Genomic DNA, 24,219 nt, shown 5'->3' on the forward strand with positions numbered 1-24,219 from the left:
AGATGTCTGAGGGACCAGGACCAAGAGGTGAAAAACAGGAGTCCTTGTGAAGGAGAGGCCTGGGGGCTGGTGGGGGGCTGAGACCCAGGGATCCTTCTCCCTGGACCTTTCCAGAGAGTCGGGTGAGAGGGCAAAGGCTGGGGAAGAGGAGGTGAGTGTGTTGGTCCCTCAATCTCGTCCTTGTCCCAATCCCCCCTCACTTGCATTTCACCAGCTCCCAGGTCAGTCCTCTGGCTCCTGGCCCCCCCACTATTGCGATGGGCACCCCCTCTCCTCACGGTGCTGCACAGTGACCTCTTCCAGGCCTTGCTGGGTGAGTCGCCCCAGTTTTCTGGGGGGCGGTGGTGGAAAGGGCTGGCCTGTGCCTGTGAGGGCAATTACTGAACTTGGGGGCTGGTTCGGAGCCTGGAGATCATTTGGTACAAGCAGGAGCCCCGGGCAGGGGTCATCCGTCAGCATCCAGTCCACCAGCCTTGGCTAGAGGAGTTCCTCTGTCCTTACCAGGCAGGTGGAGGAGAGGTGATGGCAGGGGCAGCCAGGGAGGTGGGGGGATGGGGTGGGGGGGTGGGGGGAGAGCTAACTCAGCTCTGTTCCTGTGACAGACATCCTGGACTATTACGAGGCTTCCATCTCAGAGAGTCAGGTAAAGGGGTGAGGGTGGGGGCCTGACTTCCCGAGGGAGCAGGCAGGGCTGGAGGGGGACCAAAGTACTGCGAATATGAACCTGAGACTTGGGGGCCCTGGGGACAACATCCTGAGTCAGGGGCAAGGAGAATGCACTCTTTCCCGTCCTGTAGCCCCTTCGCCCTCTTGCTTCCCACTCTTCTTTACCTGCCCCAGTTTCAGGCACTAAAGAGTCTAGGACGCAGTCACTTTTCAGGCTTCCTCCTGTGAATCCTGAGGGAGCACTAGGCCCCCAGGGATTCCCTCCTGCCAGCCCCTCCTTCACTCCCTACCCCCTACCATGGCCTTTCTCCAGTATCTCAACAACCCCGGGTGCTCCCAGCCCATCTGTGTGTGCCTCCTCGTCTGAGAAATGAACTCCCGCCTGGTGGCTGGCCGAGACTCCATGTTTGCCTCAGGGCCTCTGGGCTCCTGCTTCCTTCTCCTTTCCCATTATCCGGGTTCCTGCCAGCGCGGAAGCAGTTAACTCTGCCAAGGCACCCCCCCCCCTTCTCGCTCCTCGCTCCCTCGCTCCCTCCCTCCCTCCCTCCCCCTGCTTCCTCTCTCCTCCTCTCTCCCCTTCCCTCCTCGGCTCCACGGCTCCCTCGGCCGCTGCCGCCTCCGACCCCCCCCACCCCACTCCCCCGCCACGGCCCCTAGCCCCTGGCCGTTAGGCAAGACCCCCCCTTACCCCGGGGCTCCCCGAAATCCAGTTCCCCTCCCCCACCTCAGCTCATGCCCCAGCCCCCGAACTCCGGGGCTGCCAGCCCCCGGTGCCCCCGCCCCTCCTGAGAATCGGGGTGTGCTCCCTAAGCCCCCTCCCCTCCATTGGGGACCCCTTTTTAGGGCCCCCTTCCCCTCCCTCCCACGCTCCCCTACCCTTCCCTTCTCCAACCCCCTCTTTCCCCTCTCACCCCTCCCCCCATCCTGGCCCCCCCTGCAAAAGTGGGGTGCGGAGGGGGGAGGGGTGAGAACCCACGGAGGGGAGGAACGAAACTCCGATGAAGTCAGAGCCCCTTACCCGCCGCCGCGGCCAGGCCCCCCAACATGGACTGTCTCTGTATAGTGACAACCAAGGTAAGCATGAGGGGGGACCTATAAACTGGGGGGAGGGTATGAGTTCGTGGGGAGGGGTTAGTCAGGCCTAATCCGCGGCTGGGGGCCCTGGGGTGAGAGCATCAGAAGATGTATCTGCGGGGGTCATAATTTAGTTTGGGGGGTTCACATCTGAGAAAATGCTGGGTTTGGCCACAGGTGCCCCCTGGAGTGAGCCCTTTGAGGGAAATGGAAAATTGGGGGTATTCTGTGACTTGGGGGATCTGGTGGATTTTGAGGTTCACCAATGATGTTTGAGGGAGACTTATTTAAGGAGAAGCCTGGCTCACATGGGAGTCCTGCTTGCTGTATGTTAGAAGGTGGACTGCATGGCGGGGGGGACCTCTTCCCTCTTGGAGGACAAGCTGGCTTCCAGGTGCCTTGCCCAATTTCACAGGGCTCCTGGCTTGAGGGTAGAAGGTTACTGGTTGTGAGTACCTGACTGGTCTGGGGGTGTCAGCTGGCAGGGAAGGGGTGGGCCTTCAGGCTATAAAAGAAGCGTCTCATGGCTGATACATTTGGGGGCGCTCTCAATTTGAGGGAACTGTCAATTTAGGGTTCGATCATGTGGAATGGGGATACTTGGGAGTTGTCAGAGAGCTGGGGCCTGACATAGGATCACCTGAGGGAATGGACCAGGTGAGGTTAGGATTTGGGGTATTCCCTTGGGAGGTAGAAGGTTGCAGCAGCTGAGGTTGCCAGCTTCTGAGGAGGAGGATGAGAGGTTTGGGGAGAGGGGATTTGAGGAGGGGCACCAGGTGCATGGTGCACAATTTGGGGGTGGCCCAGGAAGGTGCCCAACATCCCCGTTTCCTCCCACACTGAATCTACCCCTGGTTGAGAAGGAGGGAGAAGAGCAGATGGAGGGGAATATTCCTGTTACCCCTGACACTTGGGATCAAGGTGGGGGAAGACACCTGGATCTAAGGTTACTGGGGTGAGAAGGTGTAGGGGAAAGGCCAGGCTGGCAGCAGTGAAGATCTGTACAAGGATGTCCCTGTGGTTGGAGCCTGGCAAGTGCAGGAGGTCTTGGATGGGGAGCACTAGCAAGCTTCTGGTGGGATGCAGAATACCTAGGTCTTGGCTGTAAGACTCTGGGACTGGAAAGCTGGATGCCTGGTGTGTGGAGGGAGGCTTGGGCGGGTGGCAGGCAGCTGGGGGTTGGGGGGTGGGACAGGAAGTGGGGGCCGGGAGGCGGGGTCTGGGTGAGTCACAGGCTGGGGAGGGGGTTATATTTAGTGGGAACTGCAGATTCTCAGGGGAGGGAGCTGAGGACACACATGTTCTTTGCCACAAACTCATATATGTATATACACATGCATCTACACATGCGTCATGCATGTGTGAGCATGGATGGAGGAGACTGGGGGCTGGGGACCTTTAAGTCCAAGCCCCCACCGCCTCTCCAGGGCTACTTGCTTATCCCCCATTTTGTGGGCTTTGGGCTTTCTCCCATACTGCTTCTTCCTCCCATCCCTGTAGTTTCAGTGGATTTTTGTGCCTCAGTTTCTCTGGCCTGCTCTCCTTTAATGTCTGTCTGATTCTCAGTTCCTCCTGTCTCCTGCCCTTAGCCTGCCTCTTAGCCTTAGGCTCCCTGGCTATGGTCCCTTATGTGCAGGTGTACACAGAAAGCCAGTTGGAATGTGTGGGCTCTGCTTCCAACATGTGAACACACATACACGAGCAAGGGTGAGGGGTTTGCCTGCAGTGGCAGCTATTCTGGGAGGATGGGTTTATTCATTTCCCTTCAAGAATCCTGCTTCTTCGATGGAGCCCAGGGTTGAGCATCCCCGAAGGAAGGAGTCTTGCGCAGAGAGGATCATGCATTTTGTGGTTTTACAGAGGTGTGGAGACCCAGGCTTGCCACGTTCCTTGGCCGGAAAACTTGTCAGTCTCGGGATGGCGGGGACTCGAAGTCCCATAAGGCCTTGAGGCGCAAGATCCGTCGGTGTTGGCGAGTTGCTGCCCGTGGGGCTGTTGGGAGTTGTGGTTCATCTCTATCCAGGGCAGCGGAGGGTTAGCTTCGGAGGAGCCAGCAGGGGGCACATGGCACTTGTCCCCCCCCAAAATGCTGGGTGGGGTAGACGGTGCTCATGCTTTGCGGTCGTTGAGCTTCCCAGCTCCGTCTGAGTCCTCCATCTTTCATTGCCTATATTTAGACTTCTGCCGCAGTAATTTAAGGATCATTTATTGAATACCTACAATGTGCCAGGTCCTGTGCTTTGTGCTAACTCTGCCTTTATAGCTGTCACTTAGTCTTACTCTGTGTCTAGCTCTCTGCCTGTATCTCTTGTCTCTGAGCATCTCTTTCTCCCACTCCGCCCCCGTCCCTCCCCCTTTTCCCCGCGCTGCTGCCGCCGTTGCCATGGTAACCGGCGACGACTGAAGTTGCGTGGCGGACTTGAGGGCCGGGCGAGGGAGGCGGGGGGCGGAGCAGAACAAGTGGGGGAGGGGGGAAAGTGGGGAAAGACCAGGGGTATTTGGCCAGAGTCCCGGAGGCGAAGCGGTTAAACCCTCCGGGTGGTCCTTATTGGGCAAAGCTAAGATGCCGGGGGCGGGGCAGTGTGGCCAACGGCCTCATTCATTGGCCGACTGGGGCGTGGCGGAGGGGCAGTGTGGGCGAGGCCGGGGGAGCGAATGGGCGGGAAGTGGACGGAGGCGCGGTCTCCTGGAGGCAGGTGGGCGGGGTCTGGCTTACTCTACCAAGGGTGGCGGGCAACGAAAGGGGCGGGGCCTTAGGCTGGGTAACCGGCCCGAAATGAGGGCGGGGCTGACCTGGCAGGGGCGTGACGTGGTCCCATGTGCCGAAAGGAGACAGGGTTTGAGGGGCTTGTTGTCTAAGAAACTGCGGGGCGCGGGGGTCTTTGGAAAGGAGAATCCGGGGGTTGGGCGATCTGACGTCTCAGTTTTCCTAAGATGGAGACCTGTTCGGATTCCATCAGAGCAAAACCTCCTACCTCAGCTCTATGTTCCAGGGAGACGGTTGCTAGGCGACAGCAAAGTCCTGGATTGCTGCGTTGCCAGGCAACGGGGAAACGGAAAATGGAGGGAAAAAGGAAATGGGGGATGGGGGAGGGTCTTAATGGGCCACAGCGCCCACTGGTGGACAGCTAGGGCCTGTGCATTTTCTTTTCTAGAAGGAATTTCGAGTTCAGCCCTTTCCGCACTGGCTCCCGGATCCAAGCATTCTATCCAGATATGAAACTAGGACCTTGGGGGTCATCTCGGGGGCGCATCTAACAGATTCCAACCAACGGGGAGAGAGGGGGCATGGGTCAGGTTCTAGGGAAGTCCGTCCTCTCTACCGTATGTAGGCATTTTAGAAAAGCCAAGAGAAGCAGATTTTAGGGGACTGCTCACTGGGCTTTAAGAGTTGGAAAGGTGGGCGTTCAATGGGAGAATATTTGGAAGAGATGCTTTCAGGTTCAGTTTGGGACAAAATGCAAGACATCTGAGGCAGTCATTTTGGGGTGTTATGGGAGATTTGTGGGTCACTGCAAGTTGCAGGCCAGATCTTATTTTGGTAAAAATTTTTTGAGACTTGGGTGTGGGGGAGATAGATATATTTGGGAGTAATCTTCCAACAAAGTTAAAATTCAGAATCATGGTGGGGGGAATGTTGAGATGTAGGGGAGGGCAGCCAGAAAAGGGAGTAATGTATGCATTTAAGGGCGAAAGAAAAGGAATAGGGAAACATCTCTTAATTTAAAGGTTTGGTAATAAACTGAAGAGGTTTCAATTGAATTTAGAAGGTCAGCTTTAAATTACATTACGTATTCCCTGAAATGGGATTTGGTGGTATTGGGGAACGGTATATTAGAAACTCATGAGTATCTCATTAGGTTCAAGGATTTGGACAGGGGACCCCAAACAAATTTGAGGACTGCTTATTTGGGTGTTTACATTAGAGCAAGGGTAATAATTGCACTAATTTCAAGGTCTCTGTCAGTGGATTGGGGGAATAGATATAATTTTAATAGGGATGATTTAAAGGGTAGATTAATTTGAGGGCACAACAGGATCTGTGGTCCTTCAACTCTTGGAAAGCGTTGTCTGGCTATCATGTGGGGCTTTCCCGCTGGTTAGAACAGGAGGTGTCTTGGCATCTGTGGGGATGTTGTCTACATTAACAATCTTTGGGGAGGTTGGGGGGAGGGGATTGTGGGAGGCAGTTTAGATCCCTTGGGGGTCCTTCTGAAGTGAGGGAGAAGAGCTGCTTCCTTCCCTGCACCCTGAGAGTCCAGTGAGGTTTTGTAATAGTTAGGGCCTGGTGATTTTAGGGGTGGGAGATTAGATAGAATAAGGGGTCCCAGAGAACCAGAGCGATAAATTGGTAAATTTTAGGAGTGAGTCTATTTGTAAAGGAATAGGAATATACTGTGGAAGGTGAAGTGCACAGAGAAACAGCTGGAACCAGGGAAGTTGATGGCTAAGAGGGTCTCCCCTCACCCCTTCTCTCCCATCGTGACGCTCTCCCGCACTGCGCAGGCGCCGTTTCACCCCCCCCCCAGGCTGCAGCCTCCAGTTGCCGCGGCCGCCGCAGCCCCCGCCCCTCTGCCCCTCCCCCTCCCCCAACCCTGGGACCCTTGCTCTCCCACCCACCCCTTCCCCTCAGTCCCCCTCCCCTTCTCCATGTCGGCTCGGAACAGATTCGCCTCCATGTGTCTCTGCGTGGTACGTGCCGCGGTACGGGCTCCGGCCCCGCTCCCCTCTTCCCGGACCCCCCAAATCTCAGGGTGCAAGCTTCAAGTGCTGTCGCTCTTCCTTCTGCTTGGCGGGGTCTCTGGGTTGTAGTGTCTCGCGGACAGGCACAGTGGGTCGCCCCTCCTATGATCATCCACTTTCACTCACACCCCTCTATTCTGGGGGTACAAGGCTGGGTTCCAGGTCATTCTTGTAACTGGGGCTCCGGTGAGGAGGGAGCCAAGGGGGAAAGAATAACAGCACCCCCCAGCCTTTTGATTTATCCTATGCCTTAATATATTGGGGGTTCAGACTTGATCCCAATAGCACTGGAGCTGTCGCCCCGCGGCGGCCCTGAGTCCCTGTATGGTAAAAGAGGGGATCCTCCTTTCTTGCCTGTCCTGCTTTAGTTGTCCTGTCATCTGGGATGAGAGGTGCTGACCCTGACCCCCACCTACCAGTTTGCAGTTTCTGAATGACTCTCTCCCAGCCCCACCTCTCCAGAGGTTTTTCCTTACTACATTTACTTAGAAAATGTCCAGGGACTGAGCACAGGCCCTAACCTCCTCCAGCCACATTCTGGGAACTTTGGTACCCTTTCCTTGTTCCCTATCTCTCTCACCTTGTCTCCCAATCAGGAGGAGCCTTTTCCTCAGTCCTAGACACCCCCGCCCCCCATGGGGATGAGGCAGGGAGAGGTGTCTGCAGTCTCACTGTGCTACAAATTTACTTTCATCTCCTATCTAGAATAAACAATGAAATGTCCCTTTGCAAACTTCCATTTTCGTTATGTGCACCCTGATAGTTCTTCATCGAGATTCAGGAATTTTCTGTGTGAGGTGGGGTAAATAAAGATGGAGGGGCATTGGGCTCAAACCCTTCCCCTGACTCCAAAACTTGAAGCTGCAACCCTTGGCCCTGCCTCATGTGTCATGCAGGGAATTGGGGACCTTGTGAAGTGGGGGCACAGCTGCCTCTTCCCTTTCTCCCTGGCCCCTCCAGTTCTGGGGCTCTGTCCCTCAGATCTCGCACTGTCCAGGCTGAAGACCACCTTTTCAGGGTGTGGAATGACAACCTCTTTCATTTCATCGAATTCTGTTATCCAGGAGGGCCCAGCTTTGAGGAGGATTATTTAGCTTATACTTCCCCTAGCTTCCCTTCTCCACTTTTGGTGTTCATGATACGGAAACCTGGAGGGAGCTTGGGATTCTCTCTCCGAGACTGTCTCCAAGTCAAGTCTCTCTCCAAGGCCAGAAAACAGAGTGTACCTTGATAAGCCCCATGTTTTCCTTCTTTAAGGCTCTTCAAATGTATCAAGGTGTGTCCTGGGTTTGAGAATCTCCATGTACCATCTTCTTCTTCCTATTCTCTTCATCCTTAACCACGGCCAAAGTTGGATTACATCCTCAGCCTTGGTTCCTCATCCTCAGAATTTTCAGTCATACTGTAGCATCAGGCATTGACCTTGATAAGTTTCCTCCAGTTTGACCTTGTAACTGTTGGCCTCCAAATGTTGGGGTCCTCTCAGTTTCTCAGATACTTTTTTTGAGAGGGAAATCTTGCCTTCTCTTTTCACCCACGTGTACTGGGGAGTGTATTCTGTCTTCTCCAGTCTCTGAGGGAGCCCTGCATATGGCAGCCTCCCCCTCCGCCATGGAGCCTGGTTTTGGGGAGGATTTGCTTCTATGAGAGCAGAGGCAGATGTGGGAGGACCCAGGCAGGGGCACTGCCCTTCACTATCTCCAGCTGCCCTTTTCCTCTCTCTGGTCCCCAGTTAATCTCATTTACTGATGTCCCTATTAAGGTAGTATGGGAGGCCCTTGAGATGGCACGTGGTTAGTTAGGAAGGGAGTCAGGGGTCAGGTTGGGTCTCTCACTCCAAGAAGCCGGAGGGAGACCAGGAATTCATTCTGAGGCTCTACCTCCTCCCGCAGTCAGCAAACCTGGAAGCTCACACCCATTCCTGCCCCCCTTCTGAGCCCTACTGTCTCTGTTCCTCCCCCTTTCTCCCCCTTCTCCTTCTAGTATATCCGATTAGCTGCCTGGGCTGTAGGCGTTTGTAGAGGCGGGGTAGACTCCTGGGGCCCCTTTGCCGATGACCTGGGAACCAGCGAGGCCAGCTGGCCGGGTTTAGCTGTGTCCTGCCAGGGGGGCTGACGCCAAGTACCGGCTAGTCGAAGGGCTTGACTGTGGTCCCTGCCTGGGGCCTGCAAGGTGCTGGAGAGCCACTCACTCCAGGGGTAGAGGCTGCAGTGGGGAGACTGAGGCAAGGAGGGTGGGGTGAGGTACAGAGTGGGAGAAGCAACTGGAAGGAGGCAGTGGGATTGAGGTAAAGAGGAAATGGGGGGAAGCTGATGAGGAAAGCAAGGACGCTGGGGATGGATGTAGAGAACGGGGGTGCACGTGTCAGAGGGGCTGGTGCTCTGGGAGAGGGGTGAGGAAACAGAAGCCAGAGGAGGGAGTGTGCTGGGTAGAAGGCGGGGGTCCTAGGCTGGGAGTTGAAGGAGTTGGGGGATGGGGCAGGGCTTTGGGAAGAGAGGAGAGGTGCCGAGGCCCTGGCGGGAGAGGGGGATGTGGGGAGGTGGAGAGAGGGGAGCCAATGGGCTGGAGGACAGGGAGGGGGAGGAGCTGGCCAGGCCCCAGGGCCTTCCGCACTGCACTGGCGGGGGGGGGGCGGGGGGGGGCGGGGGGGGGGGAAGAGGAGGCGCGCCGGGGCGGGCAGCCTGGAGCCCGAGGCGCTGGGCCGGCCCCTGTGACGCCTCCGTCCCCGTCCCCAGAAATACCGCTACCAAGATGAAGACACGCCCCCTCTGGAGCACAGCCCGGCCCACCTCCCCAACCAGGTAAACGCCCCCGAGCTGGTGCACGTGGCGGAGAGGAACTTGTCCCACCTCGAGGCCGTCCAAGGGGTCGTGGGCCACGCCCACTTCTCCCCCCTCAAGGTAGGAGACTCAGGCGGCCCCCTCCCCAGTGCGGCCCTCGGAGCCTCGGAGCTACAACATCCCCCAAGGCCCGGTAGGGCGTGAGCCGTAGGTGGGGGGAGGCTGGGGCTGGGGAGCTGGGCTTGGGCTCCTGGGGCCGGGGGAGGGAGGGGGCATTTGGGGCGTTGGAAACACCTGATTACCAAAGAGGAGAAAGAGAGGCCAGGCAATTGGGAGTGGGTGTAGGGCTTACAGACAGGAGTGTGTGTGTGTGCGTGTGTGTGTGTGTGTCTGCGTGTCTGTGCGCACGTGTGTTGAGATGTGTGCATCCCCCAGGATGCTCTCGCGCCCCAGCCCTCTTCATTCCTTCACACCCTCCATCTCCATTTCCATTTTCTGCGGCCAGAGCGCTGCCCTCATTTGCTCTTGTCCCTTCGCTGCCTCCTCCCCCCCACTTCCGGCCTCTGGGCCTGGCTCTCCAGCCCTTTCCATCTGTCTGGCCTGAGACTAGTCGCCCGGGCCTTTCTGCCTCCATCCCCTGCCCCGGCCTTTGCACCCCTCCTGTGCGCCACCCCCCTCGCTGCCTTTCCCTCCCTGTTGGCTGGCAGGCTGGTTCTAGATGCTGTCTCTCTCTTCCTCCCACGCACTCTCTTTCTCCCTCTCCCTGATCCCCAGCTCAGGCCCTCTGCGGCCTGATCAGACTTCTGCCTCGGCAGCCGGATCCCAACTTCTTCCCCCTCAATCTCCTCTTCTGGGGGCACAGGCTGGGGAGGATGGAGTGTACCAGGCTAGCAGGGAGATTCAGGGGAACACTGTGGGGTCACGGGTGAGATTCTAGGATCTTGTGGGATGCCCTGGAAGGGGGGGTTGTTGACATTTCACCAAGAAGATGGTGAGGAGGTTTCTGAGCCTAGAGATGAGGAGGCAGAGAGGGGGCAGCAGTAGGTTCTGGGGTGAGAAGGATGTGGTAGGAGAGGAATTGGAGAGGGAGAAAAAGACTGTTCTCAGGCAGGTAGCAAAGTGGAGAGGCAACAGAAGGGTAAGAGGTCCTGGGCCAGGAGACAGACAAGGATGAGACTGTGAAATCAGGGCAGCAGGTCGAGCTGATTGAGAGGAAGGAAAGGAAGGCTCTGGAGATGAGGAGATGGTGCAGAGGATTCCTGTGAAACTCTGGGGGCTGCAAGGAGTGAAGAAGACTAGAGATGCTTTTTTTCCCCCAAGATGGGGCCATTAAGTCCCTGGGGAAGGAGAAGAGGAGAGAAGGTGGTAGTTAGTACAGAACTAGGGAGATTTGGAATCTGAGCCCAGGAAGCAGAGGGAAGTGGAAGGAGAGAGTGCTGGAGGCCATGAGTGTGGGAGGGAGGTCCCACGACAAGGCCTGAGCTGGGGGACAGGAGAAGCCTCAATTTTCAGAGGAGAGGGGGAATGGGTTGAGAATGAAGAATTGTGATTTGGTCATAGAATCTTGAGGGTTTGAGGATGAACTAAGGGAGGGTGGTGCTGATCTCTCTGGGGAATCAGAAATTAAGGTGGCGGATAAGAGCAGGAGACTGATAAGGGATGGGTCCGGATGGGAGGATGCGGACAGGGAAGTGGACAGGGAAGCGGATGGAGAATGGAAGACGCGAATTGAAGGGTGGGGCAGAGATGTAGATGGAGGTTATCGGGTGGGGTAGAGAGAGGGAGGGGACACAGATGAAGGTAGTTGTGGATGCAAGATGGGGCCTGGGAAAGGAAATTCTAGAAGGATGGGGACGGCGATTGAGGACAGGCTGTGGGATGGAGGACGGACGCGCGGATGAGAGTTGGGCAGTCGGTGGCTATTGGTTGGACAGTTAGCATCTGCTGAGATTTGAAGGGTCGGAGGATGGTGTTAATAGATTTATGGATATGAAATCAACTATAGAGCTTGAAAATGTGTAGTATGGACAAATAGCAGTAGGAGAGAGGAGGGACCCCTTTGGAAGGAGAGAGCGAGGAGTCTGGGGAATCCGTGATGGGTGCCTCGCGCTTGGTAGGCTCCAAATAAATACTTGTTTAAGGAGGAGATAGGTTGGGGACCCCGGAAGGAGGCTTTTGGCCGCCTTCCCCCATTGCCATGGAAACGTGGCTTCGGTTGCCCAGGCAATTGGGGAAGCCCCTAGGACCGGCCTAAAGCGGGCTCCGCCCTGGAATCTAGAGACCCTGCTGCGTCGAGGCGACTGACGTCAGGGACCTGGGCACACCCCACTTTAACCCTTTCCCGGATGAAGTGGTGGGCGGGCGGAGAATAGATGAGAGGATAGGACCCGGATGTCTTTCACCACTCCCCTTTCCTGATGTTCTTTGCACTGCATAGGGTGAGGGGCGTACGGGAGGGAGGAAAGGAAGTTATTCAGGGTGCGCTGCGCCCTCAATCCTCAGCCTGGACTTATTTCTGCCGGGCTAACGCGGCGGTGGGGGGGAGGGGGCGGGGCCCAGGTCAGGAAAGGCGGGGCTAGAGGATCCCTTCTGCCTTTGGGAATCTGGTTGCCCTTAGGCCACGCCCCATCGCCCCCTCCTGTTGTCCTGGCGACGGGGCCTCCAGGAGGTGGGTCTCCCCAGGCCTTGGCTGGGCTTAGATACCGTTGCTAGGCAACAGGGTCCCTAGAGGAAGGAGTAGATTTAATGGTGGGTGGGCGAGAGGGAGGGTGGGGCCTGCATCTGGGGGAACCCCGGATTCCCGGGGCCCAGGGTTTAGGGCAAATGTGTGTGAAAATGAGAGGCAAATCTGAGGGAGGGTTATGAAGGTATCTGGGTGTATGTGGGCGGATAGGGACAGGGATGGGGGCAGGAAGGAGGAGCAGGACCCAGTGGACATAAGTCCTGTGGTGTCTGTGTGTAGCACATAAGGCATGTAACACTCTGTGGTGTTACATCCGGTGAGACGCTTTCCCCCCCCAAGGCGCCCCTCCACCCAACCCTTTACCATCTGCTGCTCCCCTATCTGGCTGTCTCTCCCTTCCTCCTTCTCAGACACCTCCTTCCACATGCAGGGGGCCTGGGCTGGGCAGAATTGGGTCCAGCATGTGTATGTGTGTGTGTATGTAACACGGACTGAGGCTGGGTCCTTCAGGGAGTCAAGGGTAGCAGAGCGGGCTGTGTTCAGAGACTGAGAAGGTAGCCAGGCCGGTGGGACTCTTGGTTACCGGCTCCCTCGTGAGCCAAGGTTCAGGCAGCTTTTCGTCTCCTTTTTCCCCTCACAGGCCAATTCTCCCCCTGTGATTGTCAACACAGATACCCTAGAAGCCCCGGGATATGTGAGTTGTTTAGATTTTGTGGCCATTACAGAAGAGAGGAGGGAGACAGGGAGGGCCTGGGTCCCAGCAGCCAGGGTAAGGCCAGGTTCTCAGGTAGGAAGTCTGTCTCACTGCTCTTGTGTTTCTGGCCCGTGCTGGAGTTGCAGGTGAACGGGACAGAGGGGGAAATGGAATACGAGGAGATCACACTGGAAAGGGTGAGCAGGCTCCTCCCTCCAAGGTCCTCCCCCCTCGCTCCCTGTCTGTACTTCTCTCTGTGCCCGTTTTTTCTCTGTGGCCAGCCTCTTAACCCTGTCCCTTCCTGCTCTGGTCACAACTCCCCGACCCACTCCCCTACCCCCTTGCCCTGTCTAGAGTGGGTGGTGAGGGGAGCTGACCCTCTTCCCCTCCTTCTGCCCAGGGTAACTCAGGTCTGGGCTTCAGCATCGCAGGTGGCACTGATAACCCACACATCGGTGACGACCCATCCATTTTCATCACCAAGATCATTCCTGGTGGGGCTGCTGCCCAGGATGGCCGTCTCAGGTGGGGAGAAGAGACAGGGGTTAGGATGCTGATTCCCTTGAAAGGGAGGGCCAGGGCAGCAGGAAGCTCCTGGCTCAGGCCCACTTTGCTGCCCTCAGGGTCAACGATAGCATCTTGTTTGTAAATGAAGTGGACGTGCGGGAGGTGACCCACTCAGCCGCGGTGGAGGCCCTCAAAGAGGCAGGCTCCATCGTCCGCCTCTACGTCATGCGCCGGAAGCCCCCGGCTGAGAAGCTCATGGAGATCAAGCTCATCAAGGGGCCTAAAGGTAGTAACCTGTTATGTCTCCACCCCCATCCCACTGTCCGCTGCCCCAAGGCCTGCTCCCCCGGTACCTGGGCACCCACCTCTGCCTTCCCTTCTATCTAGGTCTTGGCTTCAGCATTGCTGGAGGTGTAGGGAACCAGCACATCCCTGGAGATAATAGCATCTATGTAACCAAGATTATCGAAGGGGGTGCTGCCCACAAGGATGGGAGGTTGCAGATTGGAGACAAGATCCTGGCGGTGAGGACCCCCGTCACTTTTCTAGCCCACACTTAGGTCTTGCCTACTGGTCCTGAGCAGGCCCAGGCTTCCTTATCGGCTCACCCTCAGTGCATCCGTCTTGAGGATGTTTTTGGTTCTGTCTGAGCTCTGCTTCCCTTGACCCTAGGTCAACAGTGTGGGGCTGGAGGACGTCATGCATGAGGATGCCGTGGCAGCCCTGAAGAACACGTATGATGTTGTCTACCTAAAGGTGGCCAAGCCCAGCAATGCCTACCTGAGTGACAGCTATGCTCCCCCAGACATCACAACCTGTGAGAGCCCTCCAAACCCCAGAGCTGCCCATGCCCCATCTCAGTCACCCCATGACATCCCTGGTGACCATTCCTCTTCAGATATTTCCCCTGAACTGGCCACAACCTCTGTCACTTCCTGTGGTTGGAGAATAGATGGAAAATCGGTCACCATCAAAGAACTAGAAAAGATTGTCAATAGTTCCTCCCGCAGAGGGCACAATGCCCAGATGGTTTTATGGCTAATTTTATCAAATCCTCATGGAGTAGATAATTCTTATGCTCTTTTTGAATATAAGAAAAGATAAAATGTCTCACATTTCATTTTATGAGGGCATTTGAAAATGGTCACAAAGATTATATAAAAGAAGGAAAGTAGGGAGTTCCCTGGTGACCTAATGGTTAGGATTTTGGGCTTTCACTGCCGTGGCCTGGCTTCAATCCCTGGTGGCAGAACTAAGATCCTGCAAGCCGTGCGGTGTGGCAAAAAAAAAAAAAAAGGAGGAAGAAGAAGGAAAGTATAGGCCAATTTTGCTTCTGAACAGAGATGTAAAAGTATCTAAAAACACAGTTGCACAACAAACACAGCAGTATATTAAGGGAATAACATTGTCACAAAGTAGGGTTTGTTTCAGGGAATTAAAGGTGGTTCATATTATGAAACCTCTCAGTATGATTTATTGTATTAAAAAGTTAAGGGAGAAAAAGGGTAAGTTCATTTCAAATAGATATGGAAAAGGCATTTGATGAAATCCATCATCCTATTTTTGGAGGGAAACTTAGTATACTAGGAACAGAAGAATTTTCCTTAACGTGATTGAAGAATAGCTATCAAAAACTAACAATGAACGCATTCTAATGATAAAATCCTAGCAGTGTGTACATTAAGTTAGGAACTAGGCAAGGATGCCTCTTCCTGCTACTCTTATTCCACATTGCTTTAGAGCGGAGTTTCTCAGTGTTGGGACTGTTGACATTCTTTGTTGTAGGGGGTTGTTCTGTGCCCTGTAGGATGTTTAACAGCAGCCCTGGCCTCTGTCTGTCAGATGAAATGGTTCCCCTCCCCACCAGTGAGAACAACCAAGAATGTCTTGAGATGCTGCCAAATGTCCCCTGGGAGGCGAAATTCCCCTGCTTGAGAATCACTGCTTTAGAGCCTTCAGGCAGTGTAGCAAGAGAAAAAGAATGAATAGATGTTACTTACATTTGAAAGGGGAGAAACAAACTTATCCTTATTTGTAAATTATACTTTTGTCTATCTAGATTAAAATCTAAGTGAATTAACCGAAGAACTTAGAAATAATATGTAGGGTTAAGAAAGTGGCCATAAAATGTAATGGGTAAAAAGATCCCTTTTGCCATAGGAGAAAAGCTCTATAAAATTTGTAGAAAAATAGGCTTGACAAGAAGTGTGTAAGATTTACATGAAGAAAATGATGAAACTTTACTGAAGGACATAAAAGAAGACTGAAGAATTGGAGAGTCACATCGTGCTTCCTGACGCAAAAAACATAATATGCTAAATATCTCAATCTTCTCCAAGTTAATCTCTACATTTTACGTAGTCCTCATCAGAATTTTAATGTCCCCCCTACCCCCAACTGGAAAAATACATTTGGGAGAATAGCTAAGAAATTTTTGGAAAAGAATAACGAGATGTGACTGCTCCGTCCAAATCTGAAATCATACTGTAAGACAATATTAAAATCACGTGGTCTTGTTTCTAAACACCATAACCTACCAAAAGGAACCTTGGCTCCTTGGAGAAAGGGCCAATTCCAAATCTTTTTTTTTTTTTCAATTCCAAATCTTGAGCAAGAAATGTGCAAGATGAGCTTGTAACATCTTTCATACTAGAAAGCAAGGAAGATATGAAAGGGTCGTGTCAAAGACACAGAAGTTGAAACTGGCCATTCAACCAAAACTCATTAGATATGTTAAAATCTACAGGATTATAATGATACTTCAAAACAATTGGGTACCTTTAGAGGATGCTAGGGAACTCATGCATTCTGAAAACTGGCAAATAAAGGGAAAGAGTCAAGCATTTATTCTCCCTTCCTGTACAAACTGCACCTTAGAGTAACCAAATGGTTGATATGGGAACGTTCTTTTTTTTTTTTTTTTTTTTTTAATCTATTTATTTATTTATTTTTGGGCTGCATTGGGTCTTCGTTGCTGCGCGCGGGCTTTCTCTAGTTGCAACGAGCGGGGGCTACTCTTTGCGGTGCGCGGGCTTCTCGTTGTGGTGGCTTCTCTTTGTTGCAGAGCACAGGCTCTAGGCACACGGGCTTCAGTAGTTGTGGCATGCAGGCTCCGTAGTTGTGGCTCGCGGGCTTTAGAGCGCAGGTTCAGTAGTTGTGGCGCACAGGCTTAGTTGCTCCATGGCATGTGGGATGTTCCCGGACCAGGGCTCGAACCTGTGTCCCCTGCATTGGCAGGCGGATTCTTAACCACTGCGCCACCAGGGAAGCCCAGGAACGTTCTCTTTTACAGACGAATTCTCACTAATAAATGTTCCTCCCTCAAAAAGAAACCACAAACAAACACAGAATATCAGCGCTGTTTTGCTGTCCCCAGTGAACTGTGAGGACCAGGCATCGACCATCAGTGGCTGCTAAAACTCTTAGGTGAAAGCCTGATGGGGAGCTTTATAATGTATGGATCAGGTTGACAATACCTGAACCTACAGATTTGTCTTACCTAAGAAAAGGCAACCGGACATTACTGCATCCTGTCATAATGCAGAAAGTACGCGGCACCACCTATGAAATATTCTTGCCAAAAAGTGAACTTGAGTCTCTTTTCGGATGACCAGTGTACAGGAAATACAGGGCAGAGGCGCAGGTTAACACCCCAGGGACAGGGATGCAAGCAGTGATTTACCTATTAGAATTTCCCTAGTAGAATGTGGGAAATTCTGCTAGACAATGCCCTAGTTTTTTCAACAAATGAATGGCCAAGGCGGGGGGGGGGAAAGGGAGAGGAATTTCATAGATGAAGGGATTTGAGAGATGCTACAACCAAACGAAAAACCCCAAAGCCCGGTATTAATATTCTCCTTGGCTCCGTGATCCCTGCCATACCGAGGTCACGTACCCTTAAGATCCACTGTCCCCTAGGAGCACCAACCGCTACGTCACCTGTGAATTCCTGCCCCTGACATTGCTGTGACCTGACGCCCCCTTTGCCACCCCAGCCTTGTTCCTCTGGCACAGTGACTTCCCCTTTCCCTGAGTCTGGCTCTGCTGATTCCCTAGGGAGGAGGTGGGGTGGTGGGCGCTGTCTTCTTCCATGTACTTCCATCTCATCCTTTCGCCCACGTCTTCCCCCAGCCTATTCCCAGCACCTGGACAACGAGATCAGTCATAGCAGCTACCTGGGCACTGACTACCCCACAGCCATGACCCCCACCTCCCCTCGGCGCTACTCCCCAGTGGCCAAGGACCTGCTCGGGGAGGAAGACATCCCCCGAGAACCGAGGCGGATCGTGATCCACCGGGGATCCACGGGCCTGGGCTTCAACATCGTGGGTGGCGAGGACGGTGAAGGCATCTTCATCTCCTTCATCCTGGCCGGGGGCCCTGCGGACCTCAGTGGGGAGCTGCGGAAGGGGGACCAGATCCTCTCGGTGAGGGAAGGCCAGCCCTTGCCCGGACCACCCCCTCCCCTGAGGGCAGAGCCCTGTAGGCTGGAGCCTGGCCTGCATCTCCAGTGACTCAGCCTCTCCTGCTCTCTCTAGGTCAATGGTGTTGACCTCCGCAACGCCAGCCATGAGCAGGCTGCCATTGCCCTGAAGAACGCGGGCCAGACAGTCACGATCATTGCTCAGTATAAACCGGAAGGTATCGGGCCTGAAGCGCGCCTTCTCGTGGGCTCAGCTCTCTGTCTCCTCGGCTCCTGGCTTCAGCAGGGGGCGAGGGAGGGTGGCGGTAGTATGGCGCCCGAGCTCAGGAACCTTCTTGTCTTTCCTCAGAGTACAGCCGGTTCGAGGCCAAGATCCACGACCTTCGGGAACAGCTCATGAACAGCAGCCTGGGCTCAGGGACTGCCTCCCTGCGAAGCAATCCCAAAAGGGGTTTCTACATCAGGTCGGACGCTTCCCGGGCTGGGCTCCAAGTCCTCCTGTGCCCCTCGTCCCCCAGCCAGCTTTCCCCCTCAACCCTGCTGGCCCCCCGTTCCCCCCACCCCTGCCGGCCGACACTCAGCTGGCGACGCTCAGCTGGCATTCCCGCACAGGTTAGCATTGTGAAGTAGTCCCTATGATCCCTACTGCCCCTAGCCCCGGTCACCCTGGCACCTCCCCTGGTACCCCCAGCTGTCCCACAATCTGGTAACTCAAAGGGTAATGCCTGGCAGAGCAGGGGGCCTCTCGGCTTTTGGAATATATTGCTGCAGGCTGCCCAGCCCCGTGGGATAATGCAGTCTAGGGGAGGTGGACCACCGCTCTCTCCAGTCTGTCCCCATCTCTCCGGTGGCGTTTTGCTACCTTCTTGGGGCTCCTTCTCCCATTGGCTCCTCTTTCTCGTTCTCCGCAGGCCTAGGCGCTGTGTCTGATGCTTTTTCCCTTCTCTCCCTTTGGGGGCCCGTCCACTCCCATGGCCTCACCTGCCACTCGCTCTGCAGATGTCTCTCAGAGCTGTCAGCTCTGGCCTGACCTCTTCCTCGAGGTCTAGACCTGCAGTTCTGGCCATCTGCTTTCTGGACACGTCCATGGGGATGTCCCACAGGCATTCACACGCAACATGTCCCAAACTGTGAGCTCACCTCTTTCTCCCGTGCGCTCGTGCTGTCTGTCCCACCCAGTGTTCTCTCTCCCTGAATGGCACCTCCATCCGCCCAGATACCCGGCTCCAACCGGAGCCTCGTCTGGCCCTTTCCTCCCTGCAGGCTTCAGCTGGCTCCCAGGGCTGGTCAGTTCTGACTCCCAGGTGATGCCGGGCAATCCTGGGGTCCCTTCCCATCTTTCTAGCCCCAGTGATCTGCTCGACATCTCTGCCATCTCTGCGGTCACTCCTCCCCTTGTCCTGACCTCAGGGGAGTTTCATACTGCTGAGGGCAACCGGAGTTTGCAGAGAGTGATCTTTTTTTCTTTCCCTTACGAGTTCGGGTCCGCGCTACCCCTGTGACTGTGACGTGTGTGCATACTGCAACTGCTTTCTTGGGAGGGTGCCGTTCTAGATCTTACTCTAGAAATTGCACTGAATCCATAGCCTGTCTGATCCCTGACATGGTGTGGACTGAATGACAGTTCATAGTTATGGTGATCATGAGTTTTGGGAGAGCTTTTGGTCCCCACACAGTTCTAGGGTTTCTCAGAATCCATGGCACCTGTGCTCGTCTCTAGACCCTGGGGCAGAACCTCCAGGTTGGGTCCTGGGGGACGGAGTCCTCACCAGGCTCTGACCAAAGGCCGCCTGCCCTCCAGGGCCCTGTTTGACTATGACAAGACCAAGGACTGTGGCTTCCTGAGCCAGGCTCTGAGCTTCCGCTTTGGGGATGTGCTGCATGTCATCGACGCCAGTGACGAGGAGTGGTGGCAGGCGCGGCGGGTCCACTCTGACAGCGAGACTGATGACATCGGCTTTATCCCCAGCAAACGGCGGTGAGCCTTCCTGCGCCAGACACTGGCGCTCCCAAGGTCCCCAGGCTGGGCAGCCAGTAGGGAGGACATGGGTCTGCCTACTGACTCCTTGGGAATCCGTCTGCTGGGCCTTCCCAGCAGCACCATGACTCACAAGAGCACTTCTGGCAAACGCCTCATTTAGGAGCACGGGGCCCAGGGGCTGCTGAGAGATGGGGTTCTCAGCTGGCCCGGGGTGAGGCCATCGGGCTCCTCATGAGCATTTCCCTACACGCCCCCCCACCATCCCTCCATGTATCCCACAGGGTTGAGCGACGGGAGTGGTCAAGGTTAAAGGCCAAGGTAGGTAGAGGAGGCCGTGAGCTTGGGTGGAAGAGTGGGGGGCTCGTGGGCCTGGACTCTTGACCGATCGCATGGCCTGCTCTTTCTTCCTAGGATTGGGGCTCCAGCTCTGGATCACAGGGTACGTAGGGTCAGTTTGGGAAGACCTGAGGTGAGAGGGGCCCTGAGCCTCGCTTGAGTCCTCAGGGCGGCAGCACAGGGCCCCAGGTCCCCTGCATCAGAGCCCCCTTGCCGACGCCCTGCCTCCCACTAGGTCGAGAAGACTCGGTCCTGAGCTACGAGACGGTGACACAGATGGAAGGTGAGGTCTGGCTGTGTGACCTGGCCCAGCCACCCCCGCTCCCTTCTCTGCTCCTCACCTGACCCCGCACTCTCTCCTCAGTGCACTACGCTCGCCCCATCATCATCCTCGGGCCCACCAAGGACCGTGCCAATGATGATCTCCTCTCCGAGTTCCCCGACAAGTTTGGATCCTGTGTTCCCCGTGAGTGCCGGGGCCTTGGAATGGGTGGGGGGGCCCAAGCGGTCACACAGGCAGAGCCGCTTCCGGGCATTGGGATGCAGCCGGACACACGGGTTCTCAGAGAAGGGTGCTTCTCAGCCACCCTCATGTTCCATGGTGCCCTTTCCAGGCCGGGGACTTGGAGGACCCGGGGTTGCTAAGGAAGTCTCCCCAGCTGCCCCCTTTCCTGAAGGACTGGCTGGGCACCCTGGCGGGGGCGGGGGTTCACTGTAGGCAGGGTTTAAGCTAGAGGGATGGTGGTTAGATCTTTGGGTGGTGGGGTGACCTCCTGGCAGATACGACACGGCCCAAGCGGGAGTATGAGATAGATGGCCGGGATTACCACTTCGTGTCATCCCGGGAGAAAATGGAGAAGGACATCCAGGCGCACAAGTTCATTGAGGCCGGCCAGTACAACAGCCACCTGTATGGAACCAGCGTCCAGTCCGTGCGCGAGGTGGCCGAACAGGTAGGAGCCGCGGCGCCGTCCTCCTGCCCGCCCCCCGTGGCCTTCCTTTAGCTCTCTAACGCGCTCTCTCTCTGTCTCTTCCCTGCTGGGTCTCCACTCCGCTTCTCCACCTCCTGCTCCTCTTGGGCAACTCTGCCTGCCTGCTCTCTGGTGCCCCGCTCTCCCTGCCTCCCTCCCTCCCTTGGTCCCTGACCCCAAACTCTGCTCTGCCATCTGTCCCCTCTCCTCCCCTGCCCTCCTCCTTGCCCCATTTCACCTCTCTTCCTGCGGCCTTGCCCTTGGTGGCTCGTCCTCCCCCCACTCGGTCCCTCCCTTCTGCCGGCTCCCCTTTGGCCCTCTCCTCTCTCCCCTCCCACTCCTCTGCCCCCACCTTCTCCCTGCTGCCCCCACCCTGCCCTCTCCCTCCATGGCTCCTTTCTCCATCTGCCTCTCCTCCCTCCCATCTGTCTCTCCTTGTTCCTTCCATCTGTCTGTCCTCTGTCCGTCCTCCCCTCCCTCCTCCCTCTATCCTACTTCCTCCCCTCCCTCCTCCCTCTATCCTACTTCCTTTCTCCTTTTTCTTTGCTTCTCGCGACCCCCCCGCCCCGCCTTGCTCTGCCCCATCTTTTGGTTCCTCACACCTCCCTCCTTCCCCCCACTCCCTCCCTCCTGTGCTGACCCCTCCCTTGCCCTCCGTCTGCCCCTCGCCTTTTTCTCTCTGTCTTTCATTCTGTCTATCCATACCTTTCCTGCCTCAACTCTCTTTGTCCACGTGTCTTTCGACATCCATGTCTTTTCCCTTTCGGTCAATCCCCCGTTCCCTACCTTTCCATGAACTGTGTCCTGTCCTGGCACCTGTGTCCTTTCCCGCCACCTGCTGGTCCGCCTCCACCCCCCCTGCCCGCCCTCAGGGGAAGCACTGCATCCTCGATGTCTCGGCCAATGCCGTGCGGCGGCTGCAGGCGGCCCACCTGCACCCTATCGCCATCTTCATCCGCCCCCGCTCCCTGGAGAATGTGCTGTGAGTATGGTCCCGGGGGGCTTCCCCTCTGCTCGCCCACACCTGTGGCTCTGGGCCTCAGAAGGCCTCTGTGTTGAACTGTCCCCTCAGAACCCTAGACAGCAGCTCCGGCAGCCCTTGAGGGAAATCTGCACCTAGAGCTGGAACCCAGAGGATACCGGGACTCCCAGGCCTCTTTCCTTTTCTCCTGCCCCGGGCTAGGCAGGACTACAACTCCCAGCAACCCCTGGGGGTATACACCTTCTAGGCCGAGCCAGAGCTTCGGGGCTGTCGGGAGTTAGGGTCTTAATCCCTTCACTGGGGCTGCCGGCTGGAAGGATGAGGCTCTGGAGAGGTCCCTGGAGTGGCCACACCCGGCTGGGGTGGGTCATGGGGAGGGGGCCCGTCTGTGGCCCCAGAGGATATTGGGAATTGTTTTTTTTTTTTTTTTTTGGTTGTTGTTGTTTTTTGCGGTACGCGGGCCTCTCAGTGTTGTGGCCTCTCCCGTTGCGGACACGCAGGCTCAGCGGCCATGGCTCACGGGCCTAGCTGCTCCGCGTCATTTGGGATCTTCCCGGACCGGGGCACGAACCCGTGTCGCCTGCATAGGCAGGCGGACTCTCAACCACTGCGCCACCAGGGAAGCCCAGGAATTGTATTATTTGCTTCGTGCTCCAGATGAGAAAATACTGGTTGCGACCTCACAGCTCTGGATGGAGGAGATAAAAGGTGGGGCAGGACCCACCCTCAGGTCTGTGTGTCTCTCACTGTCCACAGAGAGATTAATAAGCGGATCACAGAGGAGCAAGCCCGCAAAGCCTTCGACAGAGCCACCAAGCTGGAGCAGGAATTCACAGAGTGCTTCTCAGGTGAGGTGCACACAAGGCACCTTTGGTTCAGATTCAAAGAGGGGGCCCCCACTGGGTGGGTGGTTTAGAGAGAGGTGTCCCCTTTGGGTGGGTGCAGCCCCGCGGCACGTGGATAGGAGAATTAGAAAAAGGTGTCCCTCTGGGCCTGACTCCCTGCTCCCCCCCTATCCCCAGCCATCGTGGAGGGAGACAGCTTTGAGGAGATCTACCACAAGGTGAAGCGCGTCATCGAGGACCTCTCAGGCCCCTACATCTGGGTCCCAGCCCGAGAGAGACTCTGATTCCTGCCCTGGCTTGGCCTGGACTCGCCCCGCCTCCATCACCCAGGCCCTTGGTCTGGACTGAATTGCCCACGCCCTTCGCACCTCCAGCCTCCCTCCCACCCCTTCTTATTTATTTCCTTTCTAACTGGATCCAGCCCATTGGAGGGGGGACACTCCTCTGCATGTATCCCCGCACCCCAGAACTGGACTCCTGAACCCCAGGAACCTGGGGTCTGGGGGGGAGCCCTGGGCTCCTGATCCCGAGCCCTAGCTCCTTAGGACCCCTCGCCCCTGCCCGCCCCCAACGCACACACAGACCCACCAGGGGCCACCTGCCTTCCCCCATCTTCTCCCACACACATTGCGGAAGTCAGGGCCCCCCTCAAGGAGCACCCCGCTGCAGGGATGCAGGGCTACAGGCCTCCGCGCTCTCCCGAGGCAGGGTCTGGGGTCATCCCTGCCCCCATCATAACTCCCCCTGTCCCGTGATTTCTCATTTATTTTTTTCCATTTTTTTTCTTCTCAAAGGTGGTTTTTGGGGGGATAAGTAGGGGGACTCCACTGTGAGCCCCCTGCTTTCTACATGCCCCCCACCTTTTTTCTTTGCCGGTTTGCATGAGTGGAAGGTCTAACTGTGGCTTTTTTTTTTTTTTTTTTTTTTTTCTGGGATTTTTTTTGGGGGAATGGGGAGGGATGGGTCTAGGGAGCGGGAATGTGGGGGGGGCAGGGTTGGGGGTAGGGTGTCTGGGAGCCAGGGGAAGACTGGAAATGCTGCCGCCTTCTGCAATTTATTTATTTTTTCTTTTGAGAGAGTGAAAGGAAGAGACAGATACTTGAAACCTGGTGTGTGGCCTGGTTATTTGGGCCCCGGGTGAGGGGGGAGACCGGGTGGGAGCATAGGGATGGGTCTGGTAAGGTCAGATCCTTCTTCCCCCCCCCTCTGCACTCCCCACCCCACAGGATAGAGTGGCCTGAAACGGGCCTTGGAGGAACCTGCAAATCAAGGCTTCAGAGTCGTTAATGAAGAATGGGCCTGGGGGTGGGGTGGGGCAGGGCTGGAGCTCGGTCCAAGGTCACTGACAGACCCAGAAAGAGGACTTGCAAATGTAGCCCAGCCCTGACCACTCCCCTGGGCTGTCTCAGTCCTGTCGGGCAGCACAATGGTCTCTAAAGAAAATAGTGAGGACACTTCGTTCATGCTTGGAGCTGTGGACAGAGCTGGGCTCTGGCAGTGACCTTCAGAGAGGTTTGCTGATAAGAAATGCTGT

The 24,219-nt window shown here is 55.9% G+C and overlaps 1 protein-coding gene across 5 annotated transcripts; it reads left to right on the plus strand.

Annotated features, from left to right (window-relative positions):
• Positions 1 to 1,586: 1,586 nt before the first annotated feature.
• Positions 1,587 to 23,611, plus strand: DLG4 (discs large MAGUK scaffold protein 4). 5 transcript variants are annotated; one of them, XM_089900476.1, is made up of 20 exons: positions 1,589 to 1,740; positions 9,219 to 9,383; positions 12,587 to 12,640; positions 12,778 to 12,837; positions 13,041 to 13,165; positions 13,264 to 13,433; positions 13,535 to 13,671; positions 13,820 to 13,964; positions 17,279 to 17,574; positions 17,686 to 17,788; positions 17,920 to 18,034; positions 19,372 to 19,548; positions 19,833 to 19,869; positions 19,963 to 19,990; positions 20,123 to 20,170; positions 20,252 to 20,353; positions 20,668 to 20,840; positions 21,731 to 21,840; positions 22,597 to 22,688; positions 22,863 to 23,611. In XM_089900476.1, exons 1-20 carry the CDS (start codon positions 1,711 to 1,713, stop codon positions 22,967 to 22,969), a joined length of 2,274 nt encoding a protein of 757 aa, XP_089756602.1. In that variant the 5' UTR covers positions 1,589 to 1,710; the 3' UTR covers positions 22,970 to 23,611. The 5 variants fall into 5 exon arrangements, 4 of the variants coding, with proteins under 4 accessions (XP_089756602.1, XP_089756603.1, XP_089756604.1 ...); XM_089900477.1 differs by having other exon boundaries at positions 12,787 to 12,837; XM_089900478.1 differs by having other exon boundaries at positions 1,592 to 1,740; positions 9,219 to 9,284.
• The last annotated feature ends 608 nt before the right edge of the window (positions 23,612 to 24,219 follow it).

This window comes from Delphinapterus leucas, chromosome 19 (assembly GCF_059928025.1).
Source record: "Delphinapterus leucas isolate spDelLeu-1000000601 "Yukka" chromosome 19, BTC_Dleu_Yukka2, whole genome shotgun sequence".
Taxonomy (NCBI): domain Eukaryota; kingdom Metazoa; phylum Chordata; class Mammalia; order Artiodactyla; family Monodontidae; genus Delphinapterus; species Delphinapterus leucas.

Coding starts and splice junctions, on each gene's coding strand:
- DLG4 (XM_089900476.1), top strand. CDS start 1,711: ATGGACTGTCTCTGTATAGTGACAACCAAG. Junction 12,641..12,777: donor CCCTAGAAGCCCCGGGATAT/GTGAGTTGTTTA, acceptor TGGCCCGTGCTG/GAGTTGCAGGTGAACGGGAC. Junction 19,870..19,962: donor GGTCAAGGTTAAAGGCCAAG/GTAGGTAGAGGA, acceptor CTTTCTTCCTAG/GATTGGGGCTCCAGCTCTGG.